General features: G+C 38.0%; 1 protein-coding gene across 1 annotated transcript in view; it reads left to right on the plus strand.

Moving 5' to 3' along the window:
* The first annotated feature begins 18 nt into the window (after window positions 1-18).
* thbs3a (thrombospondin 3a) overlaps window positions 19-19,784 on the plus strand; it is a 33,861-nt gene continuing 14,095 nt past the window's right edge. Inside the window, exons 1-14 of the mRNA XM_061881826.1 lie at window positions 19-245; window positions 6,616-6,822; window positions 11,058-11,311; window positions 11,397-11,496; window positions 14,484-14,510; window positions 14,587-14,669; window positions 14,729-14,780; window positions 14,852-15,000; window positions 15,061-15,198; window positions 18,747-18,821; window positions 18,911-19,063; window positions 19,134-19,244; window positions 19,303-19,410; window positions 19,473-19,632. Coding sequence (XP_061737810.1) covers window positions 164-245; window positions 6,616-6,822; window positions 11,058-11,311; window positions 11,397-11,496; window positions 14,484-14,510; window positions 14,587-14,669; window positions 14,729-14,780; window positions 14,852-15,000; window positions 15,061-15,198; window positions 18,747-18,821; window positions 18,911-19,063; window positions 19,134-19,244; window positions 19,303-19,410; window positions 19,473-19,632 — 1,699 coding nt within the window. The 5' untranslated portion in view covers window positions 19-163. The remainder of the gene's footprint in view (window positions 246-6,615; window positions 6,823-11,057; window positions 11,312-11,396; window positions 11,497-14,483; window positions 14,511-14,586; window positions 14,670-14,728; window positions 14,781-14,851; window positions 15,001-15,060; window positions 15,199-18,746; window positions 18,822-18,910; window positions 19,064-19,133; window positions 19,245-19,302; window positions 19,411-19,472; window positions 19,633-19,784) is intronic.

Raw genomic sequence — 19,784 nt, forward strand, 5'->3', positions numbered from 1 at the left:
TCACATGTGGCGTCGTGACGTCACTTTCTTCCCCGCACGCTCGTCTCGGTGTGCACGCGCACGGAGCTTCTGCCACCTTCTTGACTTTCTCGTCTTCTCCTCCTCCGACATTTTTCGTTCTCTTCAGCTACAACTCCGCCCGGTGCGCGTCGGCCTCGTCGCGATGCGGCCCCTCGCGTCCGTCACCCTGCTGCTGTCAGTCGCGGTGCTTTGGACGGCGGCCCAACTTCCGGACCAGCAGCAAGGTAAACTCAGAATTGTTCTTTCTTTTCAGTGTTCGCCTTCTTTGAGCGCACGAAGACGTGAAGGGGGTCAAACCCCAGGTATCCTGGCATCCAGTTTACACATAAATGTGCGTTTAGTGCGTTTGCCTTTATTTTGCGATTTTATGTTGCGATTTATTTTGTTTGTACACTTCCTGTCCCGCTCTGCCACATTTACGCTAAATTGCGGCAACGGCAACCAATTGAGGGGTTCGCGGGTTTTCCCACAATGCATTGCTTACATCCATTATTGAAGGGCGGGAAGTCGGAAAACGCTAATTGTTGCCGATCATTTATCCAGAAATATCCATCATGCCGACGACGTGTGTCATTGTTCACTGCCACTATCGAGTTGGAGAGTTATTCCTGACTTGTATCGCACCCCTAAGCGTATTTTTGGACAAATGGAAGCGGCTGAAAATAATTAAGGCGAGAAGTGACATGCCAACATCTTCCTGTTTGTTCGGATCATTTCAGGTAATGAAAGTGAAAAATATTCTAAATAACAGCCACAACTTGCATTAATTTGCTGTGCTCGGTTGAATACATTTGATATAAATCAATCAATATTTATTTATATATATACTTGCCAACCTTGAAACCTCCGATTTTGGGGGAGGAGGCGTGGTTGGGGCGAGGGGCGTGGTTAAGGGGAGTAGTATAATTCACCAACGCGAGTATATCATATATATTTTGTATATATATGTATGAAATACTTGACTTTCAGTTAATTCTAGCTATACATATTTATTTTATTGTATATATAAAAAAAATAAATAGTTCAATTTCAGACGGCACCTATAAAATACACAGTAATAAAAACACAGTTGTTTTACTAACCGTACTGTGCTTGCTGGTTACTAAAAAAACAACAGCATTTACCTTTCACTATTTGAGTAACCTTTGTTCTGCCATTTGCGTATTGGCGAGCGATCTCCGAATCCGGGAACATAACCTTCACGAATTTGTTGTAAACATCCGCAAATGAGAACGGGATGTTGCATCCAGCTATCAGCATAGCCATCTTTGTCTCAGCATAAGATACACCATCGGGTCTCCATTTTGCGAGATGGCTCATAATACTGGGTTGTGAACGATGCTGCGTTGCGGACGCTTTGTGCGTCGCTGACCGTTCATGACTGAGTATATCTGTTCACCGTGTTCAATGGAGAAGTCTGTTCTACAAAATTTACAGGCAACATACCCCTTCCCATTCGAACTCTCCTGGATAAACTGAAATTCTTGTTTCCATTCGTTTTGGAACTTGCAAGCTTATTTCTTCATTTTGCTTGTTGACGGTGTAATATATTGGGTTGGAGTCAATAACCAGGCGACATGATGAAGTTACGTCTATTTACTGAGGGCTTCAGAACACACTCTAATGCATATGTTCCTTGACTGCACTTAAATGTAGAATATATGCGTGGCCTCCAGCGCCGCCTGAATTTCGGGAGATTTTCGGGAGAAAATATGTTCCCGGGAGGTTTTCGGGAGAGGCGCTGAATTTCAGGAGTCTCCCAGAAAATCTGGGAGGGTTGGCAAGTATTTTTATATTTCCCTAAATCACAAGTGTCTCAAAGGGCTGCACAAACCACAACGACATCCTCGGTAGAGCCCACATAAGCATACTTGCCAACCTTGAGACCTCCGATTTTGGGAGGTGGGGGTAGGTTGGGGGCTTGGTTAAGAGGGGAGGAGTATATTTACAGTTGTTGTGTGCTCAGTCGTGCACTGCACTTTCTAAAAGCCGTAGATGTTATTGTCACATATGCATGATTGATTGATTGATACTTTTATTAGTAGATTGCACAGTACAGTACATATTCCGTACAATTGACCACTAAATGGTAACACCGCAATAAGTTTTTCAACTTGTTTAAGTCGGGGTCCACGTTAATCAATTCATGGTACAAATATATACTATGAACATAATACAGTCATCACACAAGTTAATCATCATAGTATATACATTGAATTATTTACAGTCCGGGGGGTGGGATGAGGAGCTTTGGTTGATATCAGTACTTCAGTCATCAACAATTGCATCGTGTGAGAAATGGACATTGAAACATTGTAGGTCTTACTTAGTAGGATATGTACAGCGAGTAGAGAATATAGTGAGTTCAGGTAGCATAAAAACAAGTATATACATTAGAAATGCATTTAATCATTTATATTAGGTTATTTACAATCCGGGAAGATGGGATGTGAATGGAGGAGGATTAGTAAATGGTTGAAGTTGCCTGGAGGTGTTGTGGTGCATGTACAGTAGATGGCAGTATTGTCATGTTTAAGAGTGTCACATGCTGTTTACGGCAGACGAACTGCCTTACGGTAGACATAAACGTGACTGCTGTTGTTGTGTGTTGTTTTACCGCGCTGGGAGGAGGTTAATGAAACTGCCTAACAATAAACCCACACAAGAAACCAAGAACTCGCCCTCGATGGTTCTACAGTTATAACGTCATTGGGCAGACACGCTATTTATACATATCACTCAGGTCCATGGAGCTGGAGAGGGCGTGGCCTCCAGCTCCGCCTGAATTTCGGGAGTCTCCCAAAAAATCTGGGAGGGTTGGCAAGTATCCACATGAGGGCAAAACTCACCCCAGTGGGATGTCGACATAATCACTATGAGAAACCTTGGAGAGGACCGCATATGTGGGACGTTTCAAGCTGACGACTCCAAAAAAAAAATCTGTAAATGGCATAGAATTTCTCTACTGCAGATTAAATTTTTCCTGTAGTGATGAAGATGGTGTGCAGGAAAACCAAAATAATGTGTGTCCTTGTTGCCATATTTAGACAAATGTATGCGTTTAGAGTTAACAATCCCAAAACCTTAGTTTTTAGTTTTTTACTGTGTAAACCAAAATCATTACTGGTCTCTTCATCTAAGGCGTCAAACACAAATTTAGGAACACACATTAAGGTGAGTTGAGTTCATGAAAAGTTTTACCGCACATAACCATTACCAACTGTTCCCAGACAATACAAAAGTAATTGTTTTTTGTTAAGATATAGATAGATGCTGTTTTTTGCTGTAAAGAAAATTAATAACATTTAAGGGGTGGGCCAAAGAAAAGGCAAACCAAATAAATACATACAGTGAGGTACGGGGACCCCTAGAGGTAGTTGTAGGGTGTCCCGAGCTAAATGACTGTTAATAGTAATGGACCCTTAGTGGGGCCATTTGTACACTCTCAGGAGTGGGAAATAAAAAGTCCCTGCTTGCAAATGTTGGTTTTATCTGAGTTTGACACATTTTGTATTATTTGCAGAGCTATGTTTATTTTTCGTGAAAATATTTTTCTGTTTTATGTATACATTCTTTGTTTTTCTATTTTATTTATCTTATGTAATTCTGTGCTACTCAGTTTTTTTCTGTGCTGTTAATACCCATCTTGACTAACTGTGTTTACAGTACAGTTGCCACTCACTTCAATTTCAGTGAATTTTGCAAAAAAATTAAAATTTTTATATGTATATTTTCACCGGAAAATATATCGAGATGTATCGAGTTTAAGTGAAAATATATCCAGCTATTCTTTTCCGTCCATATCGCTCAGCCCTTATTAGAACAACATTTTTTCAATCCTGCCTTACAGTCAGTCACAGTGTGCTGAGATGACCATAGATTGATTATCCGGGATTATCCAGGGTGTCGAACTTGGCTCAGATCATTTTTGAGATAGCTTTACTTTAACCTGGCTTGACGACACAATGTCCACTGGGTTTATGGAGATACACATAACGTCACAAACCCACCCACAAACAAACAGCTATCTTGACTTATAATTCGGAAAGTCTTTCAAAGTGTAAAATGGGCCGGGTTGAACAATTAGGTAGTTCTCAAAGTCTGGACATGAGACATTGGGGAATATGTCGTGCATAGTCTCTGCTCCACTCAGACTTGTGGGTCTTGTTCGGATCCTTGCATCCAATTTTGCAATATTGCTTTTCACTGATTAGTTTGTAAATAATACGTGTAGCGCTATCGTAAACGATGATGCTCTCCCTTCAAAATGGCTGCCGCAATGCACCTTCCAGGGAAAATCCGAATCCCTCTATAAAAACCGAAGCTGCGTAGCGTCACATCCAAGAAGAAGTAGAAACGAACACAGCAGATGTTTGGGGTGGTAACCTGGACGTGAATGGCCTTTAGCTCGATGCCCAAGCGGAATGGAAGTCTATGACCTTGCATAGGTCAGGTCCGTTTAAAGATATTTGATAAATATATAAAATGTTAGGCCGTGAGGGCCGGCAAAAAAATATGTTTCTCAGGCTGCTGCAGTACTACAATGTGAAACTATTTTCTACCACTTGTGGCAGTAATGACGATATCAGATGGACAGAAGAAGTCTCACGCTAAAGCCATAGAGAAGTTTTTTAAGCAATGAAATTATGACTAAAGTGGTGAAGCTGTGTTTTCATTCGCATTTAAAAATTCTATTTATTTAAAAAAAAACATGTTTCATCAGTTTTTAGGAGTCCCTTATTTTGCAGTGTTATTTGATTAGTATTTACTTTTGTAATCAGCCTGACCTAAACCTTGATAATAATAATAATTTGTGCTTAACACATGCTTTCACATCATTTGACAAGGTTTGTTCTGTTGAATTTTAAGTAGGTTAGATACAATCATTTAATATGATTAAAATAAAGAGTAAGGTTACTAATTCAGTGTTAATATTTGAGTTGGTCCCGGGCCCCTCTGTATTGTACAAGTTGGGCCCCGAGGTCAAAAAGGTTAGGAATCCCTGTCCTAAATGATTGCTCAAAAGCCCTTACCATGCCAATACCATACCCACAGTGAAGCACGGTGGTGGCAGCATCGTGCTGTGGGGATAGTTTTCAATGGCAGGAACTGGGAGACTAGTCAGGATAAAGGGAAAGATGAATGCAACAATGTATGGAGACATCCTGGATAAAAAAACAACGCTTTCCACCCAACCTGATGGAGCTTGAGAGGTGCTGCCAAGAGAGATGGGACTTAACTGCCCAAGAAACAGTTTCGGGACTTATCCTGATCCCAAATACACAAAACAGGTAGCAATTGGTAAGAAAAGTTGGTTTGTATAAGTAATAGGTCGGGTTGCAGTTCATGCAGTCGTTTCAGTGTCAAAGTGACCATCGGGCCACAATATAGCAGTTGTAGCGGTAAAGTCCTATACTATTACTGCTACTGGTTGCCGAATATAAATGAAGCTAGTTCAGACGTGTGCTGCCGGCTAATAATTGATGTCCAAAATTGTGTCCATGTTTAACAAAAATATTTAATATCATAAAGTCACATTTTTATAACACACTTTGTACAAAAACGGAAAATACACGGGAGCAAACAAACACTAGCCTGGCACAGTCAAAAACTGTTGCGCCTCTACTCAGCAACACCTGAGCAAGATCCTGACTCCTCCCTAAATAGACAGGCACTTGGCCTTGGAGCCAACCCCTCTAGTGACATCATCAATTTGACAGACAGAAAGTGTATTTGGCTCTAACAGCAGTCTTATCGTTATCTTCTTTTTCCTTCTCTTTATTGTTCTTGTTCCTCTTTTGCTTCTGGCTTTCTGAAGGGTAAGTTAGTTTAATTATTGCAGAGTCAGCAAAAGTTCAGATTACGTCAAGACGTGTGGCTGTAAATTATTGCTCCATATATTAGCCGCATCGGACTATAAATTGCAGATATATACGTTGTGAAATTAGTTATTTACACAGATACAGTATATACGTTGTGAAATGAGTTATTTACACAGAAATATTCTGTAAATCATTACTTACCTACCTTAATTGTTTCCAAACGGTGTCTGTAGCATGGCAGTAAAATGGCTGATCAAACAAAACAAGTCATTGTCTGCAGAATGACTGCAGAAGCTAGCTCTCCAATTAGCTGAACAGACTCAATAACTCCACAAGGACGTTTTGGTGAATTTAAGAAACTGAAACAATACAAAAACAATGCCCTTGTAAGTTTATAATACTAATGTAAACATGTTTGCATATTAGCTAATGCTAACAACGCTAGCTTAGTTTCATTATGATAGCACGTAAAAATGTGCAGGAAAACACTTCTACAGATATCACACGTGAGACGGTTCAGTAAGTATGAGTAGTTTTAGTTATATTGTAAAACGTACAAACGCTGTTGGAGTGATGAATGAAGAATTCATACGAGTAGAACGTTATGGACGGCTAGAAGACGAAACGGCACTTCTCCTTCCGGTTTGAAAGCTCTAAACAGAAGGGCAATGTAGCACCTGCAGTGAACGAACTCGTCCAAAAGATGGCGCAAGGCAATTGCCTAGTTTGTGACGGTCCTAACCATGGTAACCAGCAACTTTGTCCACCCCAGTGATTGACGTTTTGAGTCTTCAAGACTCCAAGAAGATCGTTGCTGCAGTGGAGAACTTGTCTAGTGGTCTGAGTGCACTCAGTGACATCTACGTGACGTCCATGTTACGTCTGCCGTCCAAGATGGGAGGAGTTCTCTTGGGCGTGTACAGCAAACAGGACAACAAGAAGTACATGGAGATCGCCGTCATGGGAAAAATCAACAAAGGTAACCATGAGCTCCACTCTGCCTTTGGGTTGTATGGCCCCGCCTCTGGTCCTTGTTTGTCTTAATTACTTCCCTTTTTGTCTTAATAACTTCTTTTTGTCTTTATGACTTCCTTGTTTGTCTTATTAACTTCCTCATTTGTGTTTATCACTTTGTCTCTCACTTCCTTGTTTGTTTTAATCACTTTCTTGTTTGTTTTAACCTCTTTCTTGTTTGTTTTAATCTCTTTCTTGTCTTTATTTATCACTTCCTTGTTTGTTTGTATTCATCACTTTTTTGACTTGATCACTTCTTTCTTTGTCCTTATCACTTCCTTATTTGTCCTTATCACTTCCCTTGACTTTTATCACTTCCTTGTTTCTTTATTGCTCCCTTTTTTGTCTATCGCTTTCTTGTTGGTATTTATCACTTTCTTGTTAGTATTTATCACTTTCTTGTTAGTATTTATCATTTCCTTGTTCTTTTTGGTAACTTCCTTACTTGTTTTAATCACTTCCTAGTTTGTCTGTATTACTTTGTAGTTTGTCTTTTCCCCTTCCTTGTTTGTTTTATCATTTTATTGTTTGTTTTAATCACTTGTTTTTATTTATCTCTTCCTTGTTGGTTTTAATCATTTGTTTTAATGACTTTGGTTGTCTTTATGACTTCCTTATTTGTTTTAAAAATGTTCTTGTTGGTCTTTATCATTTTCTTGTTTGTGTTTATCACATCCTTGTTTGTTTTTCTCACATGCTTCTTTGTTTTTTCTCACTTCTGTGTTTGTCTTTATCACTTTATCGTTTGTCTGTTACTTTAGTTGTTTTGTTTTGTATTTATCACTTCCCTGTTTTAATGATCCCTTCCTCTTTAATCTTTATCACTTTCTTGTTTGTTTTAATCTCTTTCTAGTTTTTGTATTGCTCTCTACTTTCTAGTTAGTCTTTTTCACTTCCTTGTTTGTTTTAATAATTTTCTTGTTTGTATTTATCACATCCTTGTTTTTTAAATCACTTTCTTGTTTGTATAAATATTTTTTTGTCTGTTTTTATCACATTTCTTTTATCACTTTCTTGTTGGTTTTAATCACTTTTTTTGTATTTTTGTTCGTCTGTCACTTTCTTGTCTTTGTATTTATCACTTCCTCTTTCATCTTTATCACTTCCTTGTTTGTCTATCACTTCCTTGTTTGTGTATCAATTTTTTGTTTGTGTATCACTTCCTTGTTTGTGTTTGTCACTTCCTTGTTTGTTTTAATGACTTTCTTGTTTATCACTTCCTTGTTTGTTTTTGGCACTTCCTTGATTGTGTTAATCACTTTCTTGTTTGTCTATTGTATTTTTCACGTCCTTGTTATAATAATTTTCTTCGTTTTAATCACTTACTTGTTTGTCTATTATTTTCTTGTTTGTATTTATCACCTCTATAGTTGTTTTATTCAACTTTTTGTTTTAATCAGTTTCTTGTCTATAACTTTTATTGTTTGTAGGGCTGGGCGATATATCGATATACTTGATATATCGTGGTTTTTTCTCTGTGCGATAAAGAAAATAACTATATCGTGATATTCGAGTATACATTCTCACGCAGTTGCTTTTAGCTGCGGGCATTACACTACATGCGTTTCCCACTCTTTCCTGTCTCTCCTTCTCACAGAGACTTAAAACAAGCGTACCTTCTTACATACGTCATGTGAGCAACGTCACACGCTCCCATGGAGCAGAGAGGTAGCGACATGGTAACATTAGCTGTGATGCTAACGGTGAGGTGTGAGTGGTAGTACGAGAGAGACGAGATGCGTATCTGTTTTTTTTAATTGATTGATTGAAACTTTTACTAGTAGATTGCACAGTTCAGTACATATTCTGTACAATTGACCACTAAATGGTAACATCCGAATAAGTTTTTCAACTTGTTTAAGTCGGGGTCCACACTTAATCAATTCATGGCAAAAAATGGTAACAAATGAAGGAAGAATGAATTCCCAAGAAAAAAAGCACAGGATCCATCGTCTGGCGGTGGTTTGGTTTCAAGCGGGAATATGTTGAACAATTATGCGGCAAAAGCGTTGCTACAAAAAGTAGCATCACTGCTAATGTAGCATTATTTGAAAAGTCACCTGCTAGAGAATGAAGAGTGCTTGAAATAGTGCATGTCAACATCTCTGTTCGGTGGCACACCAACAAAATGCCGAAGCAACTATTTCCAGATCAACACTGTATGAAAAAAAAAATCAACAATAGAAGGAGATAACATCCGCAGGAACCTACCACATAGAGAAAAACATACACTATTTAATATATGCAGCTCATTTTTATGTGACACTCATTGAAATATCTTGTGTGACATCATGCACAAAGTGCACTTAGTTTTAAACTATTGTAATGGTGTTCTGTACAAAAAGTACACTTTAATTTAGTGTTGTTTTGATACGTCGTCTTAGTGACATCATGCACAAAAGTGCACTAATAGCTTGTTTTAAAATGTCTCTGACAATCTTGCACTTTCTGTTTTGGAAATGACATGAATGTTTGTGCCGCTGCTTAATAACTGTTTAATACATACCGTTTTGGTAATTTGACTTAGTTGTGACTTCCCTCTCTGCATGAAAGTTTAAAATGAGCACATATTAATGCAGTATGAACAAGAAGACACATATAATCATCATACTGGTGTTATTATATGCATAAAGTGTTCATTCAAGGCTAAGGCAAAATATCGCAATATATATTGTGTATCGTGACATGGCCTAAAATATCGAGATATTAATAAAAGGCCATATTGCCCAGCCCTAATTGTTTGTCTTTCTAACTTCCTTGTTTGTATTTATCACTTGCCTGTTTGTATCCTTGTTTGTTTGTTTTGTTAGTCTTTATCACTTCCTTGTTTGTATTTATCACTTTATTGTTCGTTTATCACTTCCATGTTTGTCACTTCCTCTGTATCACTTTCTTTATTGTCTTTATGATTTCCTTGTTTGTCTTTATCACTTTCCAGTTTGTCTTTATCACTTTCTTGTTAGTCTTTATCACGTCCTTTAATGTTCATTTATCACTTAAGGGTTTATTTATCACTTCCTCTTTATTCTTTATCACTTTGTCGATCACTTCCTTTCATTCTCTTTAGAATTTCTTTGTTTGTCTTTATCACTTTTCTGTTTGTGTTTATCACTTTCTTGTTTCTATTTTTTACTTCCTTGTTTGTCTTCATCATTTCAAAGTTCCTTATTTGATTTAATCACTTTCTTAATCATTTTGATCACTTTCCTGTTCGTCTATCATTTCCTTATTTGGTTCATTGCTTTCTTTATTTGCTTAATCACTTTCTTGTTTGCTTTAATCACTTCATTAATCTTTTTAATCACTTCCTTGTTTGTCTTAAACACTTGATTATCTTAATCACTTCCTTGTTTGTCTATCACTTCCTTGTTTGCTTTATTAGTTCATTGAGCTTTTTAATCACTTCCTTGTTTGTGTTTATCACTTCCTTATTTATTTTAACCACTTCCGTTTGTTTTTTTCATTTTTTTGTTTGTCTTTGTATGTATGTAGCACTTTTTTGTTTGTCTGTCTCTTCCTTGTCTTTGTATTTATCACTTTATATTTTCTCTTTATCAATTCCACTTTAATCTTTAACACTTCCTTGTTGGTCTTGATCACTTTCTTGTTTCTTTATCACTTTATTGTGTGTAATATTTCTTTGTTTGTATTTATCACTTTGTTGTTTGTTCTAATAAGTTTTTTGTTTGTCTTTGTATGTATTCATTTATTTTGTGTTTTTCTGTCACTTTCTTGACATTGTATTTATCACTTCCTCTTTCATCTTTATCACTTCCTTGTTGGCTTTATCACTTCATTGATCATCTAATCACTTCCTTGTTTGTCTTAATATCTTCCTTGTTTGTCCTAATTACTTGTTTATCTTTATCACTTTTTTTGTTGTCACTTCCTTGTTTTAATCACTTCATTGGTTATTTTCATCACTTTGTTTGTTGTCACCTCTTTGTCTTAATCACTTACTTTTGTCGTCACTTGTTTATCTTGATCACTTCCTTGTTTGTTTTATCACTTAATTTATCTTTTTAATCATTTCCTTGTTTGTCCTAATCACTTCCTTGTTTGTCTTTATAACTTATTTCTTGGTCACTTCCTTGTTTACCTTAATTACTTCCTTGTTTGTTGTAATTACTTCCTTTTGTTGTCACTTTCTTGTATGTCTTAATCACTTCCTTGTGTATCTGTCCACTTGTATGCATCCAGTGTTGCTTCGTTACACGCGACCAGACGGGAAGACCCACACGATCAACTTGAAGAGTGTCAACCTGGTCGATGGGCGGAGCCACTCTATCATTCTGCGGCTGGGCGGCCTCCAACGGGACAGCATGAGAGCAGAGCTCTACGTGGACTGCCGATTGGCTGACTCGGTTGAGGGTGCGCCGCACCTGTTGCCCCTGCCGCGAGAGGCGGAGATGGTAGAGATCCGAAACGGACAGAAGGCGTATGCTCGCTTGCAGGTTGGCTTAGCCACGCCACCTTACACACATAAACTCCTTTATGAATATTAATGAATTATTTGCGCTTCCTTGTCGGTGATTTCAGGGCTCTGTGGTGTCCTTACAAGTGGCTCTCGGGGGCAGTGTCGCAAAAGCCGGCGTCCTGATTGATTGTCCTTTTCAAGGTGACTCCTCCCACAACTTAGGTGAGCTCACATGACAGTTCAGTAGCCACACCCCTGCTTTCACCTGGAAACTCTCCAGTCATGCAACCATGTCAACCCTTATTAAAATGTTAACCTGTAAATAGAATGGAATTAAATTCCTTTTATTGTCACTGTACACGTACAATAAAAATGTACGACAACACGCTTTAATTTTTTATGCATTCAAACTCCCAAATAAAAGTCAGCCAAACAAGAGCCAATGGGCGTCGCCCTGTTCTGCCTATAAAGCGCTTTAAAACATCCAAAAACCTGCAAGGTTTTATATACATGCTGTATGTATGTAATGTAGTAATAACATCATAATAACGATCATACAATAATCATAACATGTATTATTTACGTATTTTGATCATTTTAAGCATACGTCGGCGTATTAAATTCACAGACTCATCACAACGTTCGCTTTTTCCTTCAACAAACACTAAGCATCATGTAGCAGTATTGCTAAATGCTGAACAAGATATACAAACATAAAAAACAATTGCTGTACAATGTCTGCTCTCACAGGGATGCCGACTGATGTGATGTTTATATTTTACAGTTTAGATGAAGAATTATAATCCTCACAAAGGGATTAAAAAAAAAGTTGCCGCAAACTAGCGTTTTTTTGTCTATCCGCTATCTCTGGGTCTAAGTTGGATGTCAAAGTTGACCACCTTGTGGGTTTATGTCCACAACCTTCTACTATCCAGGTGAGAGGCATGATTTATAATCTAGAATTAACTTTCAACAACTCAGAGGCGATGCAGAAGCTCAATATGTCAATATAGCAGTATTAGCTTGTTAGCTCTCTGTAATTGTCTCTGTTAGCGCTTATAATAAATAACAACATTGCTAATACTTTAATATTCAGGTCACGACATGTACAGTACATGGAGTATTGTTGGCGGGTTTTGGATGTTTTTAGAGGGCTTTATGGGTGGAATAGTGTATTTCCATTAGCTGCATTGTTAGCTACCTCGTGCGTGCTGTATTTTACTATTTAGGATACACACAAATAATAAACATGTGTTCATGTCGTATAAAATTCCCAAAAAATAGGGAAAAAAATGTATGTGAGTGTGTATTTATGTATATGTGTGTGTGTGTGTATATATATATACATATATATATATATGTGTGTGTGTGTGTGTATATATATTTATGTGTGTATGTATATATATATATATATATATATATATATATATGTGTGTGTTTGTATATATAAATATATACATGTGTGTTTGTGTATATATGTATATATATGTATATATACATATATGTGTGTGTATATATAGTATGTGTGTGTGTGTATATATATATATATATACACTATATATATATATATATATATATGTGTGTGTGTGTATACACATATGTATGTGTGTGTATATATATATATATATGTGTGTGTGTGTGTGTGTGTGTGTGTGTGTGTGTGTGTGTGTGTGTGTGTGTATAGACATGCACCTGGGGATAGGTTGATTGGCAACACTAAAAATTGGCCCTAGTGTGTGAATGTGAGTGTGAATGTTGTCTGTCTATCTGTGTTGGCCCTGCGGTGAAGTGGCGACTTGTCCAGGGTGTACCCCGCCTTCCGCCCGATTGTAGCTAAGATAGGCGCCAGCGCCCCCGCGACCCCGAAAGGGAATAAGCGGTAGAAAATGGATGGATGGATGGATATATATATATATATATATATATATATATATATATACACACCATATTTTTCGGACTATAAGTCACAGTTTTTTTCATAGTTTGGCCGGGGGTACGACATGTACTCCGGAGCGACTTACGTGTGAAATTATTAACACATTACCGTAAAATATCAAATAATATTATTTATCTATTTCGCGGAAGAGACGAAGAAAATGTCAGCAATCGTCACACACGTCAGCAATCGTCACATACACGTCAACCAATAAGAATTCGGCGGGGGAGGGTCATGGCAGAAGTGCAATGTGGGTCATGGGATGCTAACTGCTATATGCTATATGCTACTGCCGTAACTATTAAAATGGATTATTTCATCGTTGGCGGTAACTTATAAAAACTGAGAAGGGCTGACCGAAAAGGAAATCATGTACTGCAGATTACAAGTTGGAAGTAGTGAAATATGCAGTAGAAAACGACAAGATGAAGCCGCGTATACCTTTGGAGTTGGCCGAGTTAATTAGAAGCGACATCGAAGAAGAAGATTTCATCAGATTTATCGATTAGGAGTGACAGATTGTTTGGTAAACGTATAGCATGTTCTATATGTTATAGTTATTTGAATGACTCTTACCATAATATGTTACGTTAACATACCAGGCACATTCTCCGTTGGTTATTTATGCCTCATATAACGTAAACTTATTCAGCCTATTGTTCACTATTCTTTATTTATTTTAAATTCCCTTTCAAATGTCTATTCTTGGTGTTGGGTTTTATTAAATAAATTTCCCCCAAAAATGCGACTTATACTCCAGTGAGACGTATATATGTTTTTTTCCTTCTTTATTATGCATTTTCGGCCGGTGCGACGTATACTCCGGAGCGACTTATAATCCGAAAAATACGGTATATAATTTATTTTTATTTATTTTTTGGTTTTGTCCCCACAATTGTCCACTTTTTTTTCTGTCAGTACCCTCCAGCTCCAGTCTGGCTGTGCCAAACATTAAATATATCCAAACATTTAATTATGTCAAATACAAATTAGGCAACAACAGAAGTATCCAACATTTGTCTATACATTTTTTTTTAACTTGTGACATCCCGTGGACCCGGACCGGCCTGTAGACCGTAGTTTGGGAAACCACTGATTTAGAATAAAATGTCAGCTAAAAAGAATGCTTTGCACTTTTTTCCTTCGGTCAGGGTAAGAGTTATTAGGATTTAAAATATGAAGAGAGAGTGTTTCGAAATGCACTAACAGGAATGAAATTACTACAATCTTAATTTTCTGTACATTCTTTGTTTTAATTCATTTGTCTTTGCAGGGGGCCAAGACATCCAGGCCATCCTGGGTGAGTGCGTGCCATCAATCACCCACAATCAATCACCCATTATCAATCATCACCCATTTTATTTTTTTCCCATCAGCTGATCATGCTAAAGCTCTCATTGGTCAGCTGGTCATCTTCAATCAGATCCTTGGAGAACTACGACAGGACATCAGGGAGCAGGTGACACACACACACACACACACGTACACACAAGCATGTGACATCCAGGTGTTGTCCAGGTGAAGGAGATGTCGCTGATGAGGAACACCGTCTTGGAATGTCAAGTTTGTGGTGAGTCATCGCTCGCCCGCGACTTCTGTGTGTTTGAGGACCTGATTGAAGACATCCGTGTGTGTCCGCAGGATTCCATGAGCCACGCTCACGCTGCTCGCCCAACCCGTGTCACGAAGGCGTGGACTGCACCGACAGCCCACACTTCCCTGGGTACACCTGCGGACGCTGCCCGCCCGGGACCACCGGCAACGGCACACACTGTCATGACGTGAATGAGGTAAAGAGTGCACGTTCGCGCGCACAAACCACCATGTGATGTCATCCTTTGCTCCACCAGTGTGCGGCGTACCCGTGTTTCTCTCCCGACGCCTGTGTCAACACAATGGGCGGCTTCAGCTGTCTGTCATGTCCTCCTGGCCTGAGGGGGGCACCACTGGTCGGCACGGGGCTTGGCTATGCCAAGGCACACAAGCAGGTCTCACAAACGCACAAACACAGAAAGTAGTCCAGGGGTGTCTAAAGTTTCTCCGCTGAAGGTCGTAGACTGATAATTGAACCATTTTGATATTTTTCCATATTCAAACCAATACAATAAATATTGTATCCTGTCCATTTAGGTGAGTGTTAAAGGTCTCGACCCAAAATAATATATTTTTTTAGGTCTGTCAAAGTTAATGTGATTATAACACGTTAACTATATTTTCCTTTAACGGCACTAAGTTTTTGATGGGCGATTAAGGAGCATGTAATAATATTTAATATAATATTTATACAATATATATTTTTTATAGTTTTATTTCTATAATATAATATTTTATATTATATAATATATTATTATTTTTATATATTCATACAACATATTTGAATTGATACCTATTTGAAATGTGGCTGTGTTCCCCAGTTACTGATGAGCCACAAGCAGGAAAATAGCGATCAGAAATGGACAAGGAAAAGGGTACATTATGGAAATACCAGGTCCAAAGTCAATACAAGTTGTTCTCCCGACAAGAAAATACTATTTTTCGCCATCTTCGCAGGAGCAAACGCCTGCTGCCTCGCTGGCATTCAGAGAGGTTGGAGGAGCTTCAATTCTGTGTTTGGATTACAGTTTAGTGCATTAATAACATAAAATGTAGATTGTTACCATAACTGCTTTGGTAAGATGGCATAAAAGCTCAGTAAAAATGACAGACGGTAGGCAGGAGGGCACTTTTTTATTGCAAACAGTCAGGACGAGTCAAGACACCTTCTCAAACCAATCACACACTTCCCGCTTCAAAATAAAAGCACTACGTTTCATACCCGGTCTAACTCCAGTGACATGTCCTACATTCCGATCATGCTTTGTCAAAGATGTTTTGTAATGTAATCTGTGATATTTCTACCTAAATGAATGCTAGTACATGAGTTGGGAATGTTGAAGGGGAATTTTTGGGGCAGGCTGAAATATTGTGTATATTTTTTAATAACATGTTATGGTTGATAGTCCTCGATTAAAGAATGTTTAGCAGGTTGAATATTACCATATTTTCCTGACTATATAAGCTGTACGCAAAAAAATTTTAGAAGAAAAAAATATTTTTCCAAATATTAGCCGCACTATGAGCCACGGATACATACGTACTGAAATTAGTTATTTACTCAGAAATATTCTGTAAATGTTTATTTACTTACATTAATTGTTTCCAATTAAAACGGCTGATCAAACAAAACAGAAGTCATCGTCATGGACCAACTCGCTGCGGAAGCTCTCCAATCAGCTAAACAGACTCAATAACTCCACGGTGATGATTGGGTGAATATACTGAGGAATTTGTGAAATTAAAACAATACAAAAATAATGCCATTGGAAGTTAATAATACTAACAAAGACACTCGCAAACGTGTTCCCATATTAGTTAATATTAACGACGCGCATTACATTACGGTAGCATGTGCAAATATGTATAAACACTCCTATGAACATCACACATGGGACAGTTTAGTGAGTTAGAAGAGTTTGTTATATTGTAAAACTTACAAACGTTGCTTGGAGTGATGAATGAAGAATATTTTTGAGGAAAACGCTGTGGACGCTTATTTCCAGTTTACAGCATCAAAACAGGAAGTACATTTTCAACTGCAGTGAGCAAACTCGTTCAAAAGATGGCGCCATAGCACAAATAACACACCATTTCAGTCCTCTGCTTGGGTTTAATGCAAACTATTGAAAACAAAACAAAATGGGCATTCCCGAAAAAAAAATCCATAAATTAGCCGCTCCGTTTTATAAGCCACAGGGTTCTAAAGCTAAGAAATAGGTAGCGGCATGTTGTCCGCAATGTACGGTACACTTAATAGTAAACTGAGAAGGTTAAGACATTGTTATGCAGATATAAAAATACCATTAACTTGTACAATACGTAATTTACGGAATATCAGAAGCATTTATTCATAGAAATATCACATATTACATAACCAAACATCTCTGACAATCAAAACATGATTGTAATAATCCACATTTTGTGGTACAGCGTGAAACTGGTATTTAAACATGGTGTAGCTCCTCACAAAGCAAGTACTCCTACAAATTCTGTACTATACAAAATCTGGCATTACTCCAGTTAAAGTATTTTTTATTGTCAATAAAATCCATATCCATTTTGAGTTGAGATGTTTATCTTAGGAGCAAAATATATAAATAAATACCACCGGGATCCATAATGGTCCCACTTATAAAAGTGTTCAAAATAAATCTTATCAATGTATATTATTTTTACTTTCAACGCTTAAATCACTACTTTAACTTCAACATTAACCGTTAATTATAATTAAAAAATATATTTTATGCCGTTTTTGTCAAAGAAAACATTGTTGTTGTGTTTTATATATGCAATATTTTCCCCAAAAAATGTTTTCCAGGTGAAATATTTGATGTGAAGTAATTGTATAACCACCAAAATCTTTTAAAAACATTGATTTTAATTATACGTTTTTAAAGAACTGCCATTTAAAGAAAAAAAAGTCCCACTAAATGTTTCTGATTCCAAAAAGGCCCCACTCATAAAAGTTTAAAAAAATGGTCATACATTTTTTATTTTCAACACATTTTTTGTGTTTTTAAAATGGGTATATAACTCCTAACGACATTGATTTTGGTTTGTTATTGTTTTTGAGCAATGACAGTTTCACACTAAAAATCACACTAAAGATTTTGGGAGTCTGAAAGGGTTCCAATCATAAAAGTGTAAAAATAAGTCCTAAATCAATATATATTATTTTTACTTTCAATGCTTAAATCTCTAGATCATCTTCAGATTCGTCTGTTGAAACAAATGCCAATTATCAAAAAAAGTCCCACTAAAATTTTGGAGAAGTGTTGAAAAAAGATCATACTTTTTACTTTCAACATTTAAATCTTTATTCTTATCATGTTTCATGTTTTTTAAATACCGGTAGGTAAATAATTCATAAAAATGTTGATTTTGATGATTTTTTTTTGAGGTATGACGGTTTAAAAAAAAAAAAAAAAAAATCACACTAAAGGTCTCGGAGATCCAAAACGGTACCACTCATTAGAGTGTAAAAGTATATCCAATGGCAATATATATTATTTTTACTTTGAATGCTTGAATCTCTAAATCAACTTCAGATTTATATGTTGATTATAAGTTTACATTTTTTTTGTTTTATGTCTTTTTTTTTAAAGAAAACTTTTTTTTTTTAAGGCAAATCGCGTATTCCTAAAAATATGTCGAAGTGATTTGATGTGATTGGTGCCTTCAATAGGTCAATACCTTTTTAGCAATGACAGTTTTAAAGATAAAAAACAGCCTGCGTGGCAGTTTTGTTATTGTAGTCAACATTGCAACTTTTTCTCGTTACATTTCACCTGTTGGCTCTTTTATTCCACTTTTTGTTTTTTTGTAATTGGATTTTTAAAATGGCCTCCAGACCACACTTTGGACAACACTGAAGTATCCTATTTGTGTGTGTGTGTGTGTGTGTTTGTGTTCCGTGCTTGTGTGTGTGTGTGTTTTACAGGAGTGTGTGGATATTGATGAGTGTGTGGATCTGCCGGACGCCTGCATGCCAAACTCTGTGTGCATCAACACAGTGGTGAGTTGACGTCAGGCTCCTCCCATATCCTGGTAGAGTGGGCGGGACAGAGGCAGCCACTTTGTGTGTTGACCCTCTGCGTCTCACAGGGCTCATTCAGGTGTGGAGGGTGTAAATCCGGTTTCCTTGGCAACCAGACGACGGGTTGCTTCACCCTCAACTCCTGCGCCGCCTTGACCTTCAACCCCTGCGACAGACATGCCCACTGCACCATCGAGAGGAACGGGGATGTTTCCTGCAAGGTTGGTAATTTCAAACCCAAAACGAAACACCATTTTTTTTATGTGTGTGTGTGTGTGCGTGTGCGCGCAGTGTAACGTGGGCTGGGCGGGGAACGGAAACACGTGCGGCGTGGACACGGACATTGACGGTTTCCCCGACCGTTCGCTGCCCTGCGTGGACAACAACAAACACTGCAAACAGGTGAGTGTCGGTCATGTGACCATGGGCCAGAAGTCACAGCGCGTTGTCGTGCCTTCAGGACAACTGCGTGTCCACGCCCAACTCGGGTCAGGAAGACGCCGACAATGACGGCATCGGCGATCAGTGCGACCAGGATGCGGACGGAGATGGCATCAAAAACGTGGAGGTGAGCGAGAGCGCTGGTAAGTGTAGACGCGGCGTCACGTGACATGTCTTCCATTCCGACAGGACAACTGTCGTCTGGTCCCCAACAAAGACCAGCAGAATTCTGACAGCGACTCTTTTGGGGATGCGTGTGACAACTGTCCTAACGTGGCCAACAGCGAGCAGACGGACACCGACGGGAACGCGCGAGGTGACGCGTGCGACCTCGACATCGACGGAGATGGTACAGTAAGGCGTCAAAAGAGTATCAAAATAGAGGGGTAGAGGGGGGCGTATAGAGACGATATAGTACTGAATGTGATTCACTAGTATCGCAGTACTATACCGGTATACTCTACATCCTAATACACATGTATTATGTATATATAAGTACTA

The sequence above is a fragment of the Nerophis ophidion genome, linkage group LG21 (assembly GCF_033978795.1).
Source record: "Nerophis ophidion isolate RoL-2023_Sa linkage group LG21, RoL_Noph_v1.0, whole genome shotgun sequence".
In the NCBI taxonomy this organism is placed as follows: domain Eukaryota; kingdom Metazoa; phylum Chordata; class Actinopteri; order Syngnathiformes; family Syngnathidae; genus Nerophis; species Nerophis ophidion.